Source organism: Heteronotia binoei, chromosome 5 (genome assembly GCF_032191835.1).
Source record: "Heteronotia binoei isolate CCM8104 ecotype False Entrance Well chromosome 5, APGP_CSIRO_Hbin_v1, whole genome shotgun sequence".
Taxonomy (NCBI): Eukaryota; Metazoa; Chordata; class Lepidosauria; order Squamata; family Gekkonidae; genus Heteronotia; species Heteronotia binoei.
The window spans coordinates 24,485,443-24,510,519 of record NC_083227.1 but is presented as its reverse complement, the minus strand read 5'-3'; the positions used below and the strand labels follow the sequence as shown (position 1 = coordinate 24,510,519).

The window sequence follows — 25,077 nt, the reverse complement described above, 5'->3', positions numbered from 1 at the left end:
GGTGGAGGCAGCTGTGGCAAAATGGCCTATTCCCTCACCTGCCACTGGGGGTTTTGGTAGGGAGAACTTAGCCACAGCGGCCTTTGGCCAGGTGAGAGACACACAGATCCCTCACAGAAAGTGGGGTTTTTTGGGGGGGGAGGTAGCCGTGTTGGTCTGAAGCAGCAGAACAAAGTTTGAGTCCAGTGGTACCTTTAAGACCAACAAAGTTTTATTCATACCGGTTATTCTTATATTCTTTATTCTTATAAATACCGGTTCTACCCAGAATTAAACATGGTTGGACTTGGAGATGTCACTGGACTCAAATTCACTTCTCACATCTGTTTGTTAATTCTTGCATTTGTATGCTAATTTGCTGCCATTCTTATCAACTGCTTTTATCCACTCTCCACTATAATTGCCCAGTTGCTTCTGCTTCTTGACTCTAATTAGCCTTTCCTGGCAACTCATCCCCACCTCGCCCTCTCTCTACCTGTATGCAGTGGTTGAAGACCTCTTGTTTCGCTGTGTCTGAAGAAGTGTGCTCGCACGCGAAGTCCTACAGTCACAGAAGGTACACCTGCCACCCCCACTCCACTTCGTTCTTCCCTGGGGAAAGGCTTCAATAGCAAACCAGGATTAATGAGTTCTGGTCCCATTAAGGGTGATGCCCAGAAGAACTCTAAGAGCCAGTTTGGTGTAGTGGTTAAGTGCGCAGACTCTTATCTGGGAGAACCAGGTTTGATTCTCCACTCCTCCCCTTGCAGCTGCTGGGATGGCCTTGGGTCAGCCATAGCTCTCGCAGAGCTGTCCCTGAAAGGGCAGCTTCTGGGGAGAGCTCTCTCAGCTCCACTCACTTCACAGGCTGTCTGTTGGGGTCAGGGGGGAAGGTAAAGGAGGTTGTGACCGCTCTGAGACTCTGCGATTCAGAGTATAGGGCGGGGTATAAATCCAACACCACCTTCTTCTTGTTGTTTGGTAAGCCAGGAGGTAAAGAGAGGGTTCCAACTGTGATCAAATGGGATGAACTATTCATGATGATTGGCTGGCCTTCATGCCAAGCATTCAGGCCAGTGCCCTCCCCCCCATCTGCAACTTCCTTGGGTGTTCCTTTGCTTTTCCTGTGCACCTGTTCATCTCAGAAGCCTTTATGCCTAACCTGGAAAAGTGCAATGTTCATCTCTCAATTCCCCTTTGCTACCTGCTGGAAGAGCCCTTTCTTAGCCATTTGCTTTGGGTCTACTGAGGAAATGTCTATAATAGCCCATGCCAGTCCTTTGGTCTTGGGTTTGGTTGACTTTGAGACATAGCCTCGGGGACAGGTTGCTGATGCCCAATCACCAGAGACCGAATTTTAAGAAGAGCCATGTCGGGACAGATTCGGAGTGGGGGTGGGAACCATGTTGGTCTGAAGCAGGAGAACCAAGTTCAAGTCCAATGCTATCTTTGAGACCAACAATGTTTTACTCAAGATATGTGTGTGTACACACAGTTTATTTATTCCATTTATAGCCTGCCCTCTCGGCAAGCGGGCTCACGGCGGCTAGCAAGCCAAACTGGTGTCTTAAAAACACAGTAATCAAACATTAAGACAATAAAACATTAAAACAATAACGTTGGTTCTATATCACAATTAGAACGTGGTGTAAAAATGCTAGGTGGTGTTCCCATAATTCTCTTCGATTTCTGATGGTATCAGATCTTGAATGCATTTTAATTCTATTTTTACGTGTTTTCAAAATTTTTCTGTTCATCGCCCAAAGCCCTGTGTGTACAAGAATTGGGCAATTTGCAAATCATCATAATCATTATCATCAGTCACAAAGGTGCCACTCAACTCGAACCTTGTTCTTAAGAACTTAAGAACATTAGAGAAGCCATGTTGGATCAGGCCAATGGCCGATCCAGTCCAATACTCTGTGTCACACAGTGGCCAAAAAAATTATATATATCACCCCATCAACTTGTATTTGTGGCTGGGATTGTTGGCCCCAATGTGCATTATTTTGCATTTGGCCACATTGAACCTCATCTGCCACGTTGACGCCCACTCACCCAGCCTCAACAGATCCCTTTGGAGTGCCTCACAATCCTCTCTGGTTCTCACCATCCTGAACAATTTAATGGGGTGCCGCAGGGCTCGGTACTGGGTCCCATGCTCTTTAACTTGTTCATAAATGATTTAGAGTTGGGAGTGAGCAGTGAAGTGGCCAAGTTTGCGGATGACACTAAATTGTTCAGGGTGGTGAGAACCAGAGAGGATTGTGAGGAACTCCAAAGGGATCTGTTGAGGCTGGGTGAGTGGGCGTCAATGTGGCAGATGAGGTTCAATGTGGCCAAGTGCAAAGTAATGCACATTGGGGCCAAGAATCCCAGCTACCAATACAAGTTGATGGGGTGTGAACTGGCAGAGACTGACCAAGAGAGAGATCTTGGGGTAGTGGTACATAACTCACTGAAAATGTCAAGACAGTGTGCGTTTGCAATAAAAAAGGCCAACGCCATGCTGGGAATTATTAGGAAGGGAATTGAAAACAAATCAGCCAGTATCATAATGCCCCTGTAGAAATCGATGGTGCGGTCTCATTTGGAGTACTGTGTGCAGTTCTGGTCGCCGCACCTCAAAAAGGATATTATAGCATTGGAGAAAGTCCAGAAAAGGGCAATTAGAATGATTAAAGGGCTGGAACACTTTCCCTATGAAGAAAGGTTGAAACGCTTGGGACTCTTTAGCTTGGAGAAACGTCGACTGCGGGGTGACATGATAGAGGTTTACAAGATAATGCATGGGATGGAGAAAGTAGAGAAAGAAGTACTTTTCTCCCTTTCTCACAATACAAGAACTCGTGGGCATTCAATGAAATTGCTGAGCAGCCAGGTTAAAACGGATAAAAGGAAGTACTTCTTCACCTAAAGGGTGATTGGCATGTGGAATTCACTGCCACAGGAGGTGGTGGTGGCCACAAGCATAGCCACCTTCAAGAGGGGTTTAGATAAAAATATGGAGCAGAGGTCCATCAGTGGCTATTAGCCACAGTGTGTGTGCATATATAAAATTTTTTTGCCACTGTGTGACACAGAGTGTTGGACTGGATGGGCCATTGGCCTGATCCAACATGGCTTCTCTTATGTTCTTATCTGCAAACTTAGCCACTTCACTGCTTAATCCCAACTCCAAATCATTTATGAACAAGCTAAAGACCATGGGACCCAGTACTGAGCCCTGTGGCACCCCACTGTTTACCATCCTCCACTGCGAAGACTGCCCATTTGTACTCACTCTCTGCTTCCTATTAATTAGCCAGTTTTTGATCCACAAGAGGACCTGTCCTTTTACTCCATGACTCTCGAGCCTTTGATGAGGAACTTTATCAAAAGCTTTCTGGAAGTCAAGGTAAACAATATCTATCGGCTCTCCTTTGTCCATATGTTTGTTCACCCCCTCAAAGAAATGCAACAGGTTAGTGAGGCAAGATCTTCCTTTTCAGAACCCATGCTGAGTCTTCCTCAATAACTCGTGTTCATCAATGTGCCTACTCATTCTGTCCTTAATAATGGTTTCTACCAACTTTCCTGGTATTGAAGTCAGACTGACTGGCCTGTAATTTCCCGGATCTCCTCTGGAACCCTTTTTAAAGATGGGGGTGACATCTGGTACCTTCCAGTCCTCAGGAACGGAGGCAGATTTCAATGAAAGATTACATGTTTTTGTCAGAAGATGCACAAGTTCAACTTTGAATTCTTTCAGAACTCTGGGATGTATGCCATCCGGACCTGGTGACTTATTAGTTTTTAATTCGTCTATCAGTTGTAGGACCTCCTCTCTTGTCACCTCAATCTGATTCAGGTCTTTCAACACCCCTTCCAATATAAGTGGTTCTGGAGCAGGCAAACACTTCTCATCTTCCACAGTGAAGACGGAGGCAAAAAATGCATTCAGCTTCTCAGCCATTTCCCTATCCTCCTTCAGTAATCCTTTTAGCCCTTGGTCATCCAAGGGCCCCACTGCTTCCCTGGCTGGTTTCCTGCTTCTAATATATTTTAATAAATTTTTATTGTTGGTCTTTATGTTTTTTGCAATATGCTCCTCATAATCCCTTTTTGCCTGCCTGATCGCAGTCTTGCATTTGATTTGCCACTCCCTGTGTTCCCTTTTATTAATCTCACTTGGACTAGCTTTCCACTGCTTAAAGGAGTCCTTCTTACCTTTTACAGCTTCCATTACTTTGTTTGTTAACCATGCAGGCCTTCTCTTATACCTGTTTGTGCCTTTCCTAACTTGTGGTATATATTTTATCTGAGCTTCTAGGATTGTAGTTTTAAATAGCCTCCAAGCTTCCCCAAGGGTCTTGACTGTATTTACCTTTCCTTTTAGTTTCCTCTTCACATGCCTCCTCATCTCAGAGAATTTACCCCTTTTAAAGTTAAATGTGGTTGTGCTGGTCTTTTGGAGCAACTCTCTATCTATACAAATGATGAAATCAATAACGTTATGGTCACTGCTCCCAAGCGGTGCGATCACTTTTACATCTCTCACCAAGTCTTGGGCATTACTTTGGACCAAATCCAGGATCGCCCCACCCCTGGTAGGTTCAGAGACCATCTGTTCCATAGCACAGTCATTGAGAGCATCTAGAAACTCAATCTCTTTCTCTCGACCAGAACACATATTGACCCAATCAATCTGCAGTTAAAATCACCTATGATGACACAGTTTTTACATCTAGCCACTATCTTTAAGCCTTCCATCATATTATAGTCGTCCTCTATCTTTTGATTTGGTGGGCGATAACAAACTCCCATAGTTAAATTTCCTTTTGAGTCCTCTATTTCAACCCAAAGCATTTCTAGAAGGGAATCTAATTCTCTAACCTCAGTCTTACTGGACCGTATGCGCTCTTTGACATACAGAGCCACCCCATCTCCAACCCTTCCCTCCCTATCCTTCCGATATAACATATCCAGGAATTACCATGTCCCACTGATTCTCCTAATTCCACCAAGTTTCTGAAATTCCCACAATGTCTATGTTTTCTCCCAACACTAAACATTCCAACTCACCAATTTTGCTTTGAAGACTTCTAGCATTTGTGTACAAACATCTATAATTTCCCAGGCAAACTAGGCCCGCCACCTTCCTCCTGCCGCCTCAAGACTCTGGCAGGCAGTCCATTCTGTTTGTCACCATCTCAGTGGACAACTCTCATCCATTACCCGGTAGAAAAGTAACAGCTAACCCTTCATCTCTTTGAGATGAGTCCTCCCGAAGCAGAGACATTTCATCTCCAGTCGGCTTTCCCCCAAGATTTAGTTTAAAAACTGCTCTGCCACCTTTTTGATTTTAAGCGCCAGCAGCCTGGCTCCATCCGGGGACAAGTGGAGACAGTCTTTTTTGTACAGCTCCCGCTTGTTCCGGAAAGCATCCCAGTGCCTAACAAACTTAAACTCTTCCTCCTTACACCATCGTCTCATCCACACATTGAGATTTCTAATTTGTGCCTGTCTCTCCAGCCCTGCACGTGGAACAGGTAGCACTTCTGAGAAGGCTACCTTGGAGGTCCTGGCCTTAAGTCTCCCACCTAGCAGCCTAATTTTTTCCTCCAGGACCTCACGACTGCATTTCCCCACATCATTGGTGCCAACATGCACCACGACCACTGGCTCCTCCCCAGCACTGTCTATCAGCCTATCTACTACACGCGTAATGTCTGCTACCTTCTCACCAGGCAGGCACGTCACCATACGGTCAGTATGCGGTTTTGCCACCCAGCTGTCTACTTGCCTAAGGATCGAATCACCAGCTACCAAGACCCCGCCCTCTCTCCCCACCCAGGGATGGTTCCTTGGCGCAAAAGGATTTCCGCTCACCAACTGAAGAAGAGGTCCCTTCTGAGGGCACATTCCCCTTATCCTCAGCCCAGTGTCCTGTTCCCTCTCAACCCTCGTGCTCCCTGGCAGCAACGGGGCTGCCACGTTCAGAGCGGGGCTCATCTAACCCATCCCCGAGAGTCTTCTCCGAGTGCCTAACTGACTGTCTCTGCTTTTCCAGATCAGTCACCTCAGCCTCAAGGGTACGAACTCGTTCCCTGAGGACCAGGAGCTCCTTGCATCGAGCACACACCCAAGACTTCTGTCCTGTGGGCAGAAGAAGAAGAAGATAGAAGATATTGGATTTATATCCCGCCCTCCACTCCAAAGAGTCTCAGAGCGGCTCACAATCTCCTTTACCTTCCTCCCCCACAACAGACACCCTGTGAGGTGGGTGGGGCTGAGAGGGCTCTCACAGCAGCTGCCCTTTCAAGGACAACCTCTGCCAGAGCTATGGCTGACCCAAGGCCATTCCAGCAGCTGCAAGTGGAGGAGTGGCAGATAGTCATACATGTGACACTCAATGCAAAACACTGGAAAGCCCCCACCCCCCTGCTGGCATTCTACCTTCATGATAGCTTTTTAAAAATATACAGTCCCCTTTTAAACCCTGTTTGTTTATGTGGCTCCCCGCCTGGAGAGTCTACTTACCTTATTGGGAACACAAGGAATCTGGGTTCCTGGTCCTTACACAGCCCCCAGGCTAAGAGCCACAGGCCAAGAGCCCTTTAGCTCTCTGGCAGGGCGCAGCTTAATAATGCAAAGAGGGTGGGGAACACAGCCACTCCTAATCAATCAGCAGCAATCACCTTCTATCACCTTCACCTTCAGCCCTTCACACAAACTCAGAAGTTTTCAGCAACTCCCCCAGCTGCTAAGCCACAAACCTCACGCTTGTAGCACTTCTCTGCTCTATTCCAGAGCCCTCTGCAGTGTGCCTACTTAGGGACTACTTAGTTTCCTAAACGACCAACCAAGCATATCTTTATTGTTTTAAGTAGTTTTATTAAGTTTACACTAAAAAGACGGAAAGGTTAGGGTAAAAGGGAGAAGGAAAAAGAGTACTAGAATATTACATAACTGCATATTACAATATAAGAATAACTAGAAAGGTTCCAGGTATATGAAAAGAGAAGATAATAACTGTAAGTCATGGGTTACATATTTTTGGGTCCATAGTTAATATTTTAAACAGTTAGGAATCAATTGTTAAAAGATTCTTTCATTGGATATTCAAAACCAGGGCTTTACACAAAAATATAGGACCAACCAAGCTTATCTTTAAAAGCTTGATATGTAATGACATTAATCCTGATCCATTCCGTGCAACAAGGACTCTCCTAATTCAGCTGGGTAATCCTGGGTGTGCCTTGACCAGGGTCACTGATGCGGTGCCATTCTCTCTAGCTTCCTTTCTGCCCTTTTGATATATTCCCCTTTCCCTCTTCATTCCAAATAAATCAAGGCATCTTTTTGCAGTTGGAGGTGACCCCACAGAAGAGGATGAAGATGGAAGAGCAAGACCCAGAAGGACCAGGAAGTGGGAAGAGTTTGATAAAAGACTCCCATTCCTTTCAGGCAGGGAGTGGTGTTGAATTGTGGGAAAGAGGTGTGCCAGAGATCCTGCATCAGGATGCCATGAACTCAGAGGAACACCGCCAGCGCTTCCGGCAGTTCTGCTACCATGAAGCTGTTGGGCCCCGAGAGGTTTGCAGCCATCTCCACAGACTTTGCAAACACTGGCTGAAGCCAGAGAGACACACCAAGAATCAGATCCTGGACCTGGTGATCCTGGAACAATTCCTGGCCATCCTGCCTCTGGAGATGGAGAGCTGGGTCAGAGGATGCGGGCCGGAGACCAGTTCACAGGCGGTGGCCCTGGCTGAAGGTTTCCTCCAGAGTCAGGCAGAGGAGAAGAGGCAGGCAGAGCAGGTGAGGTGCCTTCATTCAGTCCATTCAAGATGTGATGCTCAACCTTAGAGGAAGGCCTCCTTGCCTAATATATATCCACCCAGACACTTAAGAACATAAGAGAAGCCATGTTGGATCAGGCCAATGGCCCATCCAGTCCAACACTGTGTCACACAGTGGCCAAAAAAATTATACACACACACACTGTGGCTAATAGCCACTGATGGACCTCTGCTCCATATTTTTATCTAACCCCCTCTTGAAGCTGGCTATGCTTGTAGCCGCCACCACCTCCTGTGGCAGTGAATTCCACATGTTAATCACCCTTTGGGTGAAGAAGTACTTCCTTTTATCCGTTTTAACCCGACTGCTCAGCAATTTCATCGAATGCCCACGAGTTCTTGTATTGTGAGAAAGGGAGAAAAGTACTTCTTTCTCTACTTTCTCCATCCCATGCATAATCTTGTAAACCTCTATCATGTCACCCCGCAGTTGACGTTTTCCAAGCTAAAGGGCCCCAAGCGTTTCAACCTTTCTTCATAGGGAAAGTGTTCCAAACCTTTAATCATTCTAGTTGCCCTTTACTGCACTTTCTCCAATGCTATAATATCTTTTTTGAGGTGCGGCGACCAGAATTGTACGCAGTATTCCAAATGAGACTGCACCATCGATTTATACAGGGGCATTATGATACTGGCTGATTTGTTTTCGATTCCCTTCCTAATAATTTCCAGCATGGCGTTGGCCTTTTTATTGCAATTGCACACTGTCTTGACATTTTCAGTGAGTTATCTACCACAACCCCAAGATCTCTCTCCTGGTCAGTCTCTGCCAGTTCACACCTCATCAGCTTGTATTTGTAGCTGGGATTTTTGGCCCCAATGTGCATTACTTTGCACTTGGCCACATTGAACCTCATCTGCCACGTTGACGCCCACTCACCCAGCCTCGACAGATCCCTTTGGAGTGCCTCACAATCCTCTCTGGTTCTCACCACCCTGAACAATTTAGTGTCATCTGCAAACTTGGCCACTTCACTGCTTATTCCCAACTCCAAATCATTTATGAACAAGTTAGAGCATGGGACCCAGTACTGAGTCCTGTGGCACCCCACTACTTACCGTCCTCCACTGCGAAGACTGCCCATTTATACTCACTCTGCTTCCTATTAATTAGCCAGTTTTTGATCCACTAGAGGACCTGTCCTTTCACTCTGTGACTCTCGAGCTTACTAAGGAGCCTTTGATGAGGAACTTGATCAAAAGCTTTCTTGACCAAAGTTGATACAAACCCCAACCCTGATTCTTGTCACCATGGGTGGAATTCTAGCAGGAGCTCCTTTGCATATTAGGCCACACACCCCTGATGCAGCCAATCCTCCAAGAGTTTACAAAAAAGAGCCTTGTAAGCTTTTGGAGAATTGGCTACATCAGGGGTGTGTTGCCTTATATGCAAAAGAGCTCCTGCTAGAATTCCACCCCTGCTTGCCACTGTGGTTGAAACAGCTGAGCTCTATTAATCAATGCAGGGGTGAGGGTGGGAACAGGGTAAGATTCATCTCTTTGGTCTTTAACCTTCTTCTTACCCTTCTCTCTCTGCTGTTTCAGATGAGGGGACTATCTGTGAAGATGGAAGTGAAGCTCTCTGAGGAGGAAAGATTTTGGGAGGAACAGCAGAGGGCCCAGGCCCAGGAGCCTGCCCAGGATGCCATCTCACGTGGTAAGGGTGCCTTGTGCCCACATCTGGGCCCATTGTGAACATGTTGGATAGAAGGTTCAGGACAGGAGAAAAGGAAATACTTCTACACACAACACAGAGTGACCTCTGGGACTTGGTGTCAAAGGATGTAATAATGGCCGATCAGTTGAAGGGGGAATTTTACAGATTGGTGGAGGGTAGTTCCATTCTTATTCACAGAAATTAAAATGTTTTCATCTACCTTCCATTAGAGGGACTTAAGGTGGCTAAAAAAAAAGAAAAGTTGACCTGACGTCCCTGGGAATGTTGAAGGTGGGTCAGGGGTGGGCATGATGTCACACCGATGTCTCATCCTGCTGAAAACCTAGACCTAATGTCAGAGTATCAGCAGACACTGTAGAAAACCTTTGTTATCACCCTTGAGTTAATTACAAAAGTTAAGGCTCACAGCACGAAACAGGGATTTTCAAAACATGCAAATGCCATGAAAAACTTCTCCCTTAATTAATGTACTATAATAAAATGTTTATAATAGAGTCTTGACTGTTCCATACACATTTACTTTCAGCAGGGATGTCCCATAATTTCACAATCATTACAGAAATTTATAACAACAGTTTGAAAGACCTTCTGTTGCACACGTCATAATATCAATCAATATTGCTGTTCCAAACTGGCTCCTACTAATCTGTGATCCACAGAACAATAAATGTAATAATACACATTCCACATAATAAACTGTCCTAAGTGTTATCAGTACTGTATTCATTTGTGACCATGGTATAACTATGCATCTTAAACATTTATTATTACATTTCTTCCTGGGGAACCATTGTTGCTGATCTCCAGGTGAGGGGCTGGAGATCACTCAGAGTTACAACTGCTCTCCAGATGGCAGAGATCAGCTCCCCTTGAGGTGGGGAAGGAGTGAATGCTTTCACTTGTGTGGGTGGGAAGACAGCAGCGGGGACACTCACCCAGAGCCTCTTTCTGGAGCCCATTGTATTTTTCTTCACAATGGGCCTTATTACTAGTTAAAAATATTTTATTTTAGTACATTAATTAAGGGAGAGCTTTTTCATGACATCTGTGTGTTTGAAGATCACCCTAGAGTTTTCAGATGCATTAATCTCATGTCTGAGTTTTCAGACAGATGTGATGACAACATATCATTTGATGTCATTTCTGTCCACGCCCCCATTCTCCTGGAAGCCCGGACTCGAGCGCACATGGGAGGTCCTGACTGGTGAAAGATCAGTGTGCCTGGGCTTTTGGTCTGATTGAGCAAGGATGCTGTCACCGGGCTTTTTTTGTAGCAGGAACTCCTTTGCATATTAGGCCACACACTTCTGATGTAGCCAATCCTCCTGGAGCTTACAGTAAACCCTGTATTAAGAGCCCTGTAAGCTCCAGGAGGATTGGCTACATCAGGGGTGTGTGGCCTAATATGTAGAGGCGTTCCTGCTACAAAAAAAGCCCTCCAGATATTATAGTTTTCTAGGTAATGACAAAAACAGTCCTGGCTGTCACATTTTTGAGCTCTGGGTTTCAAGGGTCACAGGTGTCTGAAATGTGTTGGCAGCATTTATATCCCCCTCCCTGAGGTCCATCAGAACCTGGTTCTTCTCTTCCACCTCTCCCTCATTTTATCCAAAATCATCATGTATTTTCTTGATTTTATTCAGCATCATTATGTATTTTCTGGGAACACAGGTGCATGAAGCAGGATTCAGACTAAGTATGAAATCTAGGCTAACATTCTTTCTTCCAATGTTCTCTCCCTCACAGGCAGTGAAGAGATGGTGTCGAGCCATCAGTTTTGTGGAGAAGTGAAAACAGCTGCTGCCCCTGCAGTCCAGGTAGGGGAGAGGAACAGGAGAAAGCCTGAGCCCTCTTGCCCCACTTCTCAGAGGGCTTTTGCTCCTGTGGTTGCTTCCAAGGTGTTCAAGCAAGAGAGTCTCTGAATGCCACTTCCTTTACCTCTGCCACACGAAGTGCCTCAAGGATCTGTCCTGGGGTCTCTTTTGTTCAACATCTTTAGAAATGATTTGGATGAAGGAATAGAGGGAATCCTTATTAAATCTGCAGTTGATACTAAATTGGAAGGGGTAGCAAGTATGGCAGAAGACAGAGACAGGATCCAGGATGATATTAACAGGCTGGAAAACTGGGCTAAAACAAATAGAATGAATGTTAACGGGGATAAATGTAAAGTTCTAGACTTAGGTCGGAAACATTAAGTGCATCATTATAGGATGGAGGAGACGTGTCTTGCCAGTAGACAGTGTGAAAAAGGATCTAGGGGTCTTAGTGGACCATACAGTGAACATGAGTCAGCAGTGTGATGCGGTGGCTAAAAAGGCAAATGCAATTTTGGGCTGTATCAACAGAAGAAGTCCAAGTCACACCAAGTGATGGTATCACTTTACTCTGCTCTGGTAAGACCTCACATGGAGTATTGTGTTCAGTTTTGGTCACCACAATTTAAGAAGGATATAGACAAGCAGGAATGGGTCCAAAGGAGGGCGATGAAGATGGTGATGGGTCTGGAGACCAAGTCCTATGAAGAAAGGTTGAAGGAGCTGGGCATGTTTAGCCAGGGAAGGAGGCAGCTAAGAGGTGATATGATCACCATTTTCAAGTACTTGAAGGACTGTAATACAAGCGACTGTGTGGAATGTCCAGAAGGTAGGACGAGAACCAACGGGTTGATGTTAAATCAAGATTTTCTGGGTAAACATTAGGAAGAACTTCCTGAGAATTAGAGTGTTTCCTCAGTGGAACAGGCTTCCTCGGGAGCAGTGTTCCCTCTAAGCTGAGTTAGCGTGAGCTAGCTCACAGATTTTTAGCCTCCAGCTCACACATTTTTGCCTTAGCTCAGTAAAAATGGCCCTAGAGCACAGTAATTTATGCAGTAGCTCACAACTTTAATGCTAGTAGCTCACAAAGTAGAGTTTTTGCTCACAAGACTCTGAAGCTTAGAGGGAGTATTGCTCGGAAGGAGGTGGGCCCTCCTTCCTTGGAGGTTTTTAAGCAGAGGCTAGATGGCCATTGACAGCAGTGCTGATTCTGTGAACTTTGATTGTGAGAGTAAAAGGGCAGGAAGGGTTGCATTCTTGTGGCTCTTTTTTTACATGCCCAGGGAAATGCTGATTGCCCTTAGGGATCAGGAAGCAATTTTTCTCCAGGCCAGTCTGGCCAGGGATCCTTTTGCCATCTTCTGGGCATGGAGCAGAGGTCACTGGGGGCATGGGAGGTGGGTACTTGTGAATTTCCTGCATTGTGCAGGGGGCTGGACTGGATGACCCTGGAAGTTGAACTTGATGATCTTGCACCCTTCCAGCCTGCCGCTTTCCAGAGTACAGAGCCTTGCTTGGCATGATCTCTGATGCAGAAATCTGCCTTTTCTTTCAGTGTCCAGTTTCTGTTGAGGATGTGTCCGTGTATTTCACTGAAGCTGAGTGGGCCCTGATGGATCCTGGCCAAAGAGCTCTCTATGTGGAAGTCATGCTGGACAACCTTGGGAGCGTGGTCTCTCTGGGTAAGGCTCTTTCATCGGTGCCAAAAGTACAAACTGCTTCCCAGGGCCAGATCCAGGGGTGGGGCGGCAGAGGGGGGTGCTTGCCCCGGGCGCCGTCAGAGGGGGGACGCCAAATTGGGTACGGAGTCCATTGTATTCTATGGGACCATAAGATAGAATGGCCCATAAGGGGGTGCCATTTTTTAATTTGGCCCCCCTCAAAAAACATGTAGATCCAGTCCTGCTGCTTCCATTGAGGCAGTGCAGGAATGAAAATATTGAATAGCAGTATGTGATTGTGAGTCTTGGCCCTGTACTCACCCCCGCTAGGGGGACTCCAGGATTTGGAGTGGCAGCAAAGGCAGTGTACAGCACGGTGTGGTGGAGTGACCCAATCCACAGGGCTGGTCCTGAGGCAACTGCAGCCGATATTGAGGCCACCATGAGAACCAGGGTGAACATATAAACATAAGTAGCTGCCTTATACTTAATCAGACCTTCGGTCCATCAAAGTCAATATTGTCTACTCAGACGGGCTGTGGCTCTTCAGGGTCTCAAGCTGAGCTTTTTCATACCTATTTGCCTGGACCCTTTTTCGTTGGATATTGTGGGGATTGAATCTGGGACCTTCTGCGTACGTCATTCTCCCTCCTCTTTTCTCCCTCCCTCTCTCTTTCTCTTCAAGAGGGGATTGGATAAACATAAGGAGCAGAAGTCCATCAGTGGCTATTAGCCACAGCGTATTGTTGGAACTCTCTGTCTGGGGGAAGTGATGCTCCGTATTCTTGCGGGGGGGGGGAGTGGGAGGGCTTCTAGTGTCCTGGCCTCATTGGTGGACCTCCTGATGGCACCTGGGTTTTTGGCCACTGTGTGACACAGAGTGTTGGACTGGATGGGCCACTGACCTGATCCAACATGGCTTCTCTTATGTTCTCTCCTTCTCTCTCCCAAAGGAGGTAGGGATGTAAGAGAGACTACAGTGGTGACAGACGAAGGGCTGGAGACATTCTCAAGAGGGGATCAGAAAATTTCCTTCCGGAGTGATCCGGCTGCAAGTTAGTTTGCTTCATTATTACATCAAGGGAATGGCAAAGAGTAGCCATGGTGGATTTCTGCTTAACTTTGTAGCAACTCTTAGTTGAATAGAATTATAAAGCCCCCTGGGTAAGGAGGGAGGGAGGCCTTTTGGGGCCTGAGATCTTGGAAATTATTCCTTGGGCTGAGCTTAGTTGTGGCTCTGTTAGTCCCTTTAAGGGCTGCAGTATCCGTACATTCTGGATTTTCCTGGGAAAGGTGAGGCGTTTACTCACGGCTTTTTTTGTAGCAGGAGCTCCTTTGCATATTAGGCCACACACCCCTGATGTAGCCAATCCTCCTGGAGCTTATACTAGGCCCTTTATGAAGAGCCCTGTAAGCTTTTGGAGGATTGGCTACATCAGGGGTGTGTGGCCTAATATGCAAAGGAGTTCTTTCTACAAAAAAAATCCCTGTGTTTACTTAATAACAGCTTTGCTGAATGAGTCAAAAACGGCCCATCAGCCCTTTTCTACTGTGGTGAGTTGCATGTATCCAGGCCTCCCCTCTCCCCCAGCAACTGGCATCCCTTCCAAAAAACCACAGGGGTTCCCTTAGAACTTTGGGGTTTAGTTGAGGTCCCAACTTCTCCTCCAACCCCAGCAGTCATGTTTTTGGAGTCTGAAGACTAGCTCCTCTTCTCTGCATGCCACATGGAAGGCAACTCTCTGTACAATTGCAGGATTAGAAATCACGATCACTTTTTGTATTTTTAAAAAAAGAAACAAAGAAAACTGTATTGAGACAAATAAGGGTTATAGCAAAGGGGATAGCGTAATAGAGAAATCATATCAATGAAAACAATACACAACAGGTATCATTATTCCAGTGATATACAAAAGTGATGAAAATCAGAGTTATCAAAAGAAATACAGAGGTATATGTCAAAATATCAAAAATAAAGCAAATCTAAAAAAAAATGCATTTTTTTGGAATGACGTTTTGGTGCGCTGAATAATCTACCACAGGGTACCAGAGAGCTTGAAATTTTTGCTAATAGTTTGCTAAATCTGGTATTAGGAAATTGTGTGAGATCTTGCCAAACACAAAAGACTCCCAGAGTTTATTTCGCCATTGTTGCACTGTTGGAGGCTCTTTGTCCTATCATTTTGTGGCAATAACCAGTCTAGCAATAGACACTAGGTATGAGATCAAGGCTGGCTTTTTTTGTAACAGGAACTCCTTTGCATATTAGGCCACACACCCCTGGATATAGTCAATCTTCCTGGAGCTTACAGTAGGCCCTGAACTAAGAGCCCTGTAAGCTCTAGGAGGATTGGCTACATCAGGGAGGTGTGACCTAATATGCAAAGGAGTTTCTGCTACAAAAAAAGCCCTGGATCAAGGTAAAAGTTAACTTGTTACCATTAAAAGGCCTGCATGGCAAGGCAAATGTGAAGGGTAGAGGAACAAATCTTTGCCACCTTTTTTGGGAAGGGGAGGGATAGTCAGAATCAGGGGTGGAATTCTAGCAGGAGCTCCTTTGCATATTAGGCCACACCCCCTGATGTAGCCAATCCTCCAAGAGCTTACAAGGTTCTTTTTTTGTAAACTCTTGGAGAATTTGCTACTTCAGGGGTGTGTGGTCTAATATGCAAAGGAGCTCCTGCTAGAATTCCACCCCTGGTCAGAATACAGAAACAGCTCTTCTGGAGGGCTGTCTAGGGAAGAAGTGTGACCAGTGGATCAGGAAACAAAATGCATATCCATTAATCAGGAATCCCTGAATGGTGGCTTGGTTTCTTTTGCGAGTGCTGATTGGACTTCTCTCTTTATTCCAGTAGGAGATGTCGAGATGGTTAGGGAATTTCAGGGGTTCTCACAGGAAAAAGACATGAACCAAGAGTCTAAATGTAACTTCAGGGATCAAGATGGACCGCAGAAGCAGGAGGGAAGCCACACAGAGAAGATAAGGGATAAACCCCTCCCTTGCCAAGAACATTTCTGTGAAGTAATTCCCATGGAGAAGGAAACATACAAAGGCTGGGAGTGTGGACTAAATTTCTCAGATGAAACTCAATATAATATCCATTTGCAAAAGGACCTGGGAGAGGTCCATATATGTCTGCAGTGTGGAAAGAGCTTCCTTTGTGGAGAAGAGCTCATGATACACCAAAGAATCCATATAGGAGAGAAAATATATAGCTGCTCAGACTGTGGCAGGAGGTTCTCAGAGAAAACAAACCTTATTCAACATCAGGTAGTTCATTCAGAGAGGAATCCTAAGCCGGTCTATTCAGAAGTAAACCCCCTCTTATTTAATGGATATTACTCCTGGGAAAGCGTTCTTAGGTTTGCAGCCTCAGGAGGGAAGCCATTTATCTCCTCAGAGAGTGGAAAGAGTTTCTCTGATGGGAAGGTACATAAATGCTTTCCATGTGGAAAGTATTTCAAGTACAGATCTGGACTCCTTTTGCACCAAAGAACCCACACAGGGGAAAAACCTTTTGAATGCTCAGAATGTGGGAAGAAATTCAGTAGGAATTTCTGTCTTCAACAGCATCAAAGAACCCACACAGGGGAGAAACCTTTTGAATGCTCAGAATGTGGAAAGAGATTCAGTCAGTATGTCACTCTTCAACAGCATCAGAGAATCCACACGGGGGAGAAACCTTTTGAATGCTCAGAGTGTGGAAAGAAATTCAGTCACAGTGTCAGTCTTCAGCGGCATGAAAGAATCCACATAGGAGAAAAAACTTTTGAATGTTCAGAGTGTGGAAAGAAATTCCATAGGAGTTGCCATCTTATACATCATTACAGAACCCACACAGGGGAGAAACTTTTTGAATGTTCAGAGTGTGGAAAGAAATGCAGTAGGAGTTTCCACTTGCAACAGCATCTAAGAACACACACAGGGGAGAAACCTTTTGAATGCTCAGAGTGTGGAAAGAAATTCAGTCAGAGGGGCAATCTTCTGCATCATCACAGAACCCACAGAGGGGAGAAACCCTTTGAATGCTCAGAGTGTGGAAAGCAATGCAGTAGAAGTTTCCATCTGCAGCAGCATCTAAGAACCCACACAGGGGAGAAACCTTTTGAGTGCTCAGAGTGTGGAAAGAAATTTAGTCAGCGTGGCAATCTTCAGCAGCATCAAAAAACTCACAGAGGGGAGAAGCCTTATGAATGCTCAGAGTGTGGAAAGAGATTCAGTAGGAGTTTCCATCTTCAGCAGCATCTAAGAAACCACACAGGAGAGAAACCTTTTGAATGCTCAGAGTGTGGAATGAGTTTCAACTGGAGTGGCTATCTTGAACGGCATCAAAGAACACACACAGGGGAGAAACCTTTTGAATGCTTAGATTGTGGAAAGAAATTTAACAGGAATTGCAATCTTCAACGACATCTAAGAACCCACATGGGGAGAAATTTTTTGAATGCTCAGGGAGTAGAAGGAGCTTCACTCACAGTTTCTTCCTTCAACAACATGGAAGAATTCTCAGGAGAAACTGTATTACTGCCCAGTCTGTGACAAAAGCTTTTCTTGTATTTCACACCTTGAAGAGAACCACAGAGTCCACAAAGGGTTGAAACCTTTGGAAAGATCTTGTTCTGAACAGAAACTGTATCCTAACCATAGAAATCCTAACCTTCCTTCCTCGGAGGTTTTTAAACAGAGGCTAGATGGCCATTTGACAGCAATGAAGATCCTGTGAATTTAGGGGGAGGTGTTTGTGAGTTTCCTGCTCTGTGCAGGGGGTTGGACTAAATGACCCTTGAGGTCCCTTCCAACTCTATGATTCTATGAGAGTTCTATGAGAGAAATTAAAAGGAGCCATAAGCACAGCTGCAGAATTGATGTGGAAGAGGCAGAAAGGGAGGCAAAGCTATCTCTGTGTGTAAAGTGTCATTGTCGCAGCTACATCTTGAATAAAAGAAGGGGAATGTATACAATTACTGCCATAACGAATGAAAGGAAAGATAGTAACACATCCCAATCAATTTTTACCAGAGTTTGGTGATCTTTATCCCAATTAGTATTCCTCCCGGAATCCTAATTTGAGCCAAATTAATGAATTCGTTACAAAAATTGACATCTTTACATTATCACAGTAAGGGAAAACATTTGGAGTACTGTGTGCAGTTCTGGTCGCCGCACCTCAAAAAGGATATTATAGCATTGGAGAAAGTCCAGAGAAGGGCAACTAGAATGATTAAAGGGCTGGAGCACTTTCCCTATGAAGAAAGGTTGAAATGCTTGGGACTCTTTAGCTTGGAGAAACGTCGACTGCGGGGTGACATGATAGAGGTTTACAAGATAATGCATGGGATGGAGAAAGTAGAGAAAGAAGTATTTTTCTCCCTTTCTCACAATACAAGAACTCGTGGGCACTCAATCAAATTGCTGAGCAGCCAGGTTAAAACGGATAAAAGGAAGTACTTCTTCACCCAAAGGGTGATTAACATGTGGAATTCACTGCCACAGGAGGTGGTGACGGCCACAAGTATAGCCATCTTCAAGAAGGGTTTAGATAAAAATATGGATCACAGGTCCATCAGTGGCTATTAGCTACAGTGTATGTGTGTATATAAAATTTTTTGCCACTGTGTGTCACAGAGTGTTGGACTTGATGGGCCGTTGGCCTGATCCAACATGGCTTCTCTTATGTTCTTATGTTCTTAACATTTAGATTACAGGAAATCAATGAAGAATTTAACATTTTTCAAATTTGCTGGATTTGAAAGTACTTCATCAGAGTTTTACCAATAATTTATGGAAACATCCTTTGCTTGCTGCAAAGGAGTCCAGAATACTATTTATACTGATGCCTGGTAAAGATCCTACCAGTGTGAGCTCTTACCATCCCATCAGCATACTGAACTATGATTATAAAATCCTTACCTCTGTGTTTGCAAACAGGTTAAAAATAGTTGCATCCAGATACATAAATGCAGATCAAAGAGGCTTTGAAATGTTTGCAGGCTCTTGGGTTCAGTAAACAGGTTAAGGCAAGGGCAAAATTCATTTATGGAACTTCCAGAACACATTTGTCTCACTGTTATCTGTTATCAAACCTAATTCTCATAAATCAAGGAGTAAAGCAAGGGTGTTCTCTTGCTGGCCTTGTTATTTAATTTATCAATAGTTATTAGCAATAGGAGATTCTGGCTCAATAATGGGTCAAAACCTAGATAATGAACACTATATATTGATGCTTTATGCAGATGACATTGTAATCTTCTTAACTAGTATTGTTGAATCCAGTGCTCAGCTACATTCTGTACTTTACTTCTTTTCAGCTGTGTCAGGTTATAAGTCAAATGTGGAAAAACAGTAATCTTACCTTTTAATGATGTGTTGTCAAGTTTGGATTCCTCAAACTGGATAAAAAAAGATAAAAGTGATTGGAAAAATTCTACTTAGTTTAGTCATGAAAACTCAAATGCTTTAGAAGATAATTTCAACCAGTAATATTTGACATTAAACAAAAACTTTCATTATGACAAGAGTTTTTTATATTCTAGCCTGCATTAATGCAATTAAAATGTTGATAATATTCAAAACTTATTTGCTAATGAATGTGCCCTTTGTAATTAATGCTAAAACCTTGAAGGAACGGCGAAGTTTACCTAATGAATTTATTTGGAAAACAAAAAAGTGTGCGGTAATTTGGCTTGTAGCTCAGTCTAGGTGGATATCAAGAGGTTTGGTTATCCCAAATATTAAAGTGTGCCATGATGTTGCTAAACTAATTTGTATTATAGCATGGATGAAGATAAGTTTTAGAAGGTAATTGTACTTACAGAGTCCCAGAGGCATGCTTTTTACAGACTTTATGGCCTGATTCTTGCTTCCGTGCAACGTTTGTTTTGTACCGTCAAGTTGCAACCAATTTATGGTGCTCCTGTAGGGTTTTCCAGCAAAGAGATGTTCAGAAGTGGTTTGCCATTGTCTGCCTCTGTGTAACAACCTTGGGGTTCTGTGGTGGTCTCCTATCCAAATACTAACCAGGACTGACCCAGCTTAACTTAACTAGATCTGTGTAAATAGGAACACCTAATTTCTTTCATAAATGGAGCCAGGTTTTAAGAAGAAGAAGAAGAAGATATTGGATTTATATCCCGCCCTCCACTCCGAAGAGTCTCAGAGTGGCTCACAATCTCCTTTACCTTCCTCCCCCACAACAGACACCCTGTGAGGTGGGTGGGGCTGGAGAGGGCTCTCACAGCAGCTGCCCTTTCAAGGACAACCTCTGCCAGAGCTATGGCTGACCCAAGGCCATTCCAGCAGCTGCAAGTGGAGGAGTGGGGAATCAAACCCGGTTCTCCCAGATAAGAGTCCGCACACTTAACCACTACACCAAACTGGCTCTCTTTAAGTTATGAAGTGGTCTGGAAATTTGTGCTGTCGTTAGGATCAATCGTGCATTTGTGTTGGTTTGCACTTCGAATGAAATTTATGCAAAGTCCATTGTATATGACTACAAAACTGATAGCTAAAATATAGAATCCCTGCTCGGGTGACTGCTGGTATTGCTATGCTATACTGGCAGATTTCCCACACACACACATGTAGTGGCTCTGCCCAAGGGAAACTGTGTATTGGAATAGAATAATAGCTTTGTGAAATATTAGTTTGGATAGAGAAATAGTAAATGCTCCGTGTTCTTTGCAGTGTAATCCTGAAAATACTTTCCTGAGAGTAAGCCCCACTGAGCAGTCTTGAGTAGATTTCTGAGTAGACCTGCTTAGAATTGTTTTCTAAATGATATTGCTATGATCCCAAAAATATAACAGATCATTCCACTGAATTTGATCACAGCCTCAAGATGTGACATCCTGGAAGTCAAAACAGATCCTGAAAATGAAGGGCTGAATGGACAGCTAATACAGAGGAAATTTATTTAATGATAAGGCTCACATCCTTTCAGAAAGCCAAAATCATGATGAATTGAGGTCCATTTTGTTATGAAGTATTAATCGTATTTATGTGAAATCTGTGGGAATAATATGAATTTCTGTAGTGGTGTAATCATAGTTCTGAAATCTGTACTTTGTAAGCATAGTTTGTAGTTCCTAAATGTTTGTTATTAAAATAATAATAATAAAACCTAATTATTAAAAAAAAATCAAACCAGGGAGAAATGGTATCAATGATCCAATTGTGGAAAGAGCTTTATTCATGGCTTTTATTCTATCTATGTTATATGTAGTCCACCTTTCTCAGGGGGACAGATTACACACAGTAAGTCAATACAGTCATCAGGATGGGGCATGCATATCACTTAGTTTTGTCCTTTCCAGGAGAAGCCCTTGATTTTGGCTAATAGCTATCCGAGGGATCTGGAATTCCATTTCTTTGCCCAGTTCCCTGGATCCCATGGGAGAAATACAAAGAAAGCATCTGTAAGACCAGTGAGTGCTAACGTTTTAAGCATGTTTTAAGTTTTTTAAAATATGTATTTGTGTTTGTCTGTGTTTTTTATAAAATTTATATCTCTGCTACCTAATCTTAAATAGGTACACACATGGCCCGACCTGATATGGCTCAGTCCAACCCGACATAGCTCGGCTCTACAAGGTCTCATTTATGTCAGATCCAGCCCTCATAACGAATGAATTTGACACCCCTGCTAAGCTATGGAGTCTTGAGAGTGAAGATTCTGCTTTGTGACCATCTGGCATCAAAGTTTTGAGCTACTGCATAAAATAGCTTGCTCTGGGGCCAGTTTTCCTGAGCCAAGACAAAAATGTGTGATCCAGAGGCAAAAAAATTTGTGAGCTAGCTCACACTAACTCAGATTAGAGGGAACACTGCTCCTGACCCCTGTGTGTTGCATCCTCTGGGGCTTGGGAGTGGGCTTGACTACAGAGATCAGTTCTCCTAGGGGGGAGAGGCCGCTTTGGAAGGTGGATTTTATGGCAGCCCATCCCTATGGAGCTCCCTGCCCTCCTGCCCTCAGGCTCCAGCTCCAAGCCTCCAGGAACGTCCCGAGCTGGAGCTGGCAACCCCAGAGCAACTCTCCCCCTCATTTGAACAGGTCCTAGAGAAGCAGATGGGAGGGGCAGCCTTTTCCATTTCCTCTCCTGCCAAAAGCTATGCCTCCTGTTCCACGAGGGATAGGAGCTAAGGTTGCCAATCCCCAGGTGAGGGCAGCGGATTCCCTAGTTTGGAGGCCCTCCCCCCCATTTCAGGGTCATCATCAGAAAGCGGTGGGGGGGGGAGGGAAATGTCTGCTGGGCATTATTCCTTTGGAGACTGATTCCCATAGGGTATAATGGAGAATTGATCCGTGGGTATCTGGGGCTCGGGAGGTAGAGGCACAAAAGGCACCAAAGTTAGAGGCACAAAAGGTAGGTGCCTTTTGAGGTAGAGGCACCAAATCTTCAGCATAGTATCCAGTGCCTTTCCCCAAAATATCCTCCAAGTTTCAAAAGGATTGGACCAGGGGGTCCAATTGCATGAGCCCCAAAAGAATGTGCCCCTATCCTTCATTATTTCCAGTGGAGGGAAGGCATTTAAAAGGTGTGTGGTCTGTTTAAATGTGATAGCCAGAACTCCCTTTGGAGTTCAATTATGGTTGTCCCAACTTTGCTCCTGGCTCCACCCCCAAAGTCCCCAGATATTTCTTGAATTGACTTGGCAACCCTACTGAGAGCTGTAATGCAAGTGCCAAACCAAAGGGGGAGCCGTGGTTGGGAGACAGAAAGAGAGCCCCTGCGGTCTCTCCCCGCTCCCTTCCCAACCCTCCCAAATCAGCTCTGCAAAGCCAGAGAAATTCCCAAAGAGGAGCAAAGAAGAGGCACCCGGGAGGCAGGGAAAGGGGGGGGGGGGAGGTCCTGACTGGGGAGCAGGGGGAGAGGAGGGCAGGAGATGGGGGAAAGAAGAAGCGAACCCCTCCCCTTGTTTCCCTCACCCCCTTTTTTCCATGCTTGCTCCAGGGATTTCTTCCTTCCTTCCCTCCCTCCTGCCCCCCCCATCCATCCACATACATCAGGAGGGACACTGGATTTGCTCCTTTTCTTTTTAAATTTCTTTTATTGTTTTCATAACTAGAATATACAAACAAACAAACCAAGAAAGATAAAATAGAGGATGGAGAGAGCAGTTTCCACAAGTCAATGATAGAACAACCGCATATCTCTTTTAACTAATCTTTAACCCCGCTTTTCTAAACGTGCTCTTGGACTGAACTCTTAATCGGCATTGTTCTCTTAGATAATCCATTATTTACATTTACATAACCAGTCCTAAAATAATGTCCAGTTCTGTGCTTCATATTGACCAGGTTCTGCTCTCAAAATATTTGATAAGAGTATCAGTCTCTGCTATGTCCATTGTCTTAACTATAAGATCATCCATAGATGGTAATTCTTTTCTTTTCCAATACTGTGGAAATACAGTTCTTGCTGCTGTGACCACATGAATTGTCATGTATTTCACGGATTTTTCCATCTTATACGGTAACAAATTCAATAGAAAGAGCTCTGGCTTAAATGGAAAAACTACTTTTGGATTTTTTGCAATAACTCATGCACTTTTATCCAATAACCCTTAACCCTTTTACAGGCCCACCATACATGAAAGTAAGTACCAATATGGTTTTCACATTTCCAGCAAATGTTTGATAGCCCTAGACACATTTTTGCAATTTTGTCTGCCCCCCTTCTGTTTGGAAATCCTGGTCTCCTCTGAATTCTGCAGTGCTCTTTTACTCCCCCAGGTATGTAGGAAGAGGGTTGGGTTGCCAACTCAGAGTTGGGAGATTCCTGGAGATTTGGGGGTGGAGCCTGGGGAGGGACTAGGGTTGCCAATCCCCAGGTGTGGGCAGGGGATCCCCCAGTTTGGAGGCCCTCCCCTCGCTTCAGGGTTGTCAGAAAGTGGACAGGGGGAGAGGGAAAAGTCTGCTGGGAACTATTATTCCCTATGGAGATTTATTCCCATAGAAAATCATGGAGAATTGATCTGTGGGTATCTGGGGCTCGGGGCGGGGGGGGAGCTGTTTTTTGGGATAGAGGCACCAAATTTTCAGTATAACATCTAGTGCCTATCCCCAAAATACCCCCAGGGGGTCCAATTCTATGAGGCTCAAAAAAAGGTGCCCCTATCCTTCATTATTTCCTATGGAAGGAAGGAATTGAAAAGGTGTGCTGTCCCTTTAAATGTGAGGGCCAGAACTCCCCTTGGAGTTCAATTATGCTTGTCACAGCCTTGATCTTGGCTCCACCCCTAATGTCTCCTGGCTCCACCCCCAAAGTCCCCAGATATTTCTTGAATTGGACTTGGCAACCCTAGGAGGGACAGTGTCAGGGCATAAGGGCAAGGAGGCCACTAATCAAAGCGGTCATATTTGGGGAAACCTGTGGGAGAACACTTTAACCTTCCAGAACATTCAATGGGTGACCTCAAAAGTTGCTGTTTTACTGCAAAGGAACTTCAAGAACAGAATGGAGAGGGAAATTGCTGAATTACAAATTATTATGAAACTTGGAACAAACACCTCCCCAGGACTGAACAGGGATATTGGTTTTTTTTCTTATTACGTATGCTAAACCCACTTTCATCAAGTATAGCTATATATTCCACAGTATTCCAATGTATTTCTTTTTTAGAATATCACAATAATGTTTTTTTGTATTGACACACCCAAATAAAGGATATTGGTGGTTTACCTCATTACATATATCAAACCCATCTTCCACTATATTTTAATGTATTTTTTTTTCTAATGGCAAAATAGAATGATGTTTATATGTATGTTACCTGTTAAAAGGTAAATTAGTTGGATGGGAAAAATGTCTGAGAAAGAAATGCCCTCATTTTGGCCCAGGCTTACTAGCAATAGAATAATTAACAGACATTCTCACATTCTGACATGTTACTGTTTTACTGGTTTCCCACTCTAATGCTGCCAAGATGAATGGTTTTCTCAATTTGTTAATTTTACTATTCTGCCATTGGATTTTAACTTTGTACCACTTTGCATTCTAAACCACTGCCCACCAGCTATGTATAGCTCTGCTCATTATGCCTCATTCTTCATCTGAAGAAAGTTTACATTCTGAATAAAACTCTGTTGGTCTTA

The 25,077-nt window shown here is 44.4% G+C and overlaps 3 protein-coding genes across 3 annotated transcripts in view; 2 read left to right on the top strand and 1 right to left on the bottom strand.

Moving 5' to 3' along the window:
• The window catches only part of LOC132570957 (gastrula zinc finger protein XlCGF57.1-like), a 33,295-nt gene extending 19,870 nt beyond the window's left edge, over window positions 1-13,425 (top strand). Inside the window, exons 3-7 of the mRNA XM_060237592.1 lie at window positions 7,429-7,557; window positions 9,369-9,480; window positions 11,248-11,318; window positions 12,874-13,000; window positions 13,310-13,425. Of these exons, the coding sequence (XP_060093575.1) occupies window positions 7,429-7,557; window positions 9,369-9,480; window positions 11,248-11,318; window positions 12,874-13,000; window positions 13,310-13,425 (555 nt within the window). The remainder of the gene's footprint in view (window positions 1-7,428; window positions 7,558-9,368; window positions 9,481-11,247; window positions 11,319-12,873; window positions 13,001-13,309) is intronic.
• The window catches only part of LOC132571162 (zinc finger protein 436-like), an 87,019-nt gene that overhangs the window by 42,180 nt on the left and 19,762 nt on the right, over window positions 1-25,077 (bottom strand). The gene's annotated exons all lie outside the window — the stretch shown is intronic.
• Window positions 15,853-17,537, top strand: LOC132571192 (zinc finger protein ZFP2-like). Its single transcript, XM_060237892.1, has one exon. It carries the CDS (start codon window positions 15,888-15,890, stop codon window positions 17,520-17,522), a length of 1,635 nt encoding a protein of 544 aa, XP_060093875.1. The 5' UTR covers window positions 15,853-15,887; the 3' UTR covers window positions 17,523-17,537.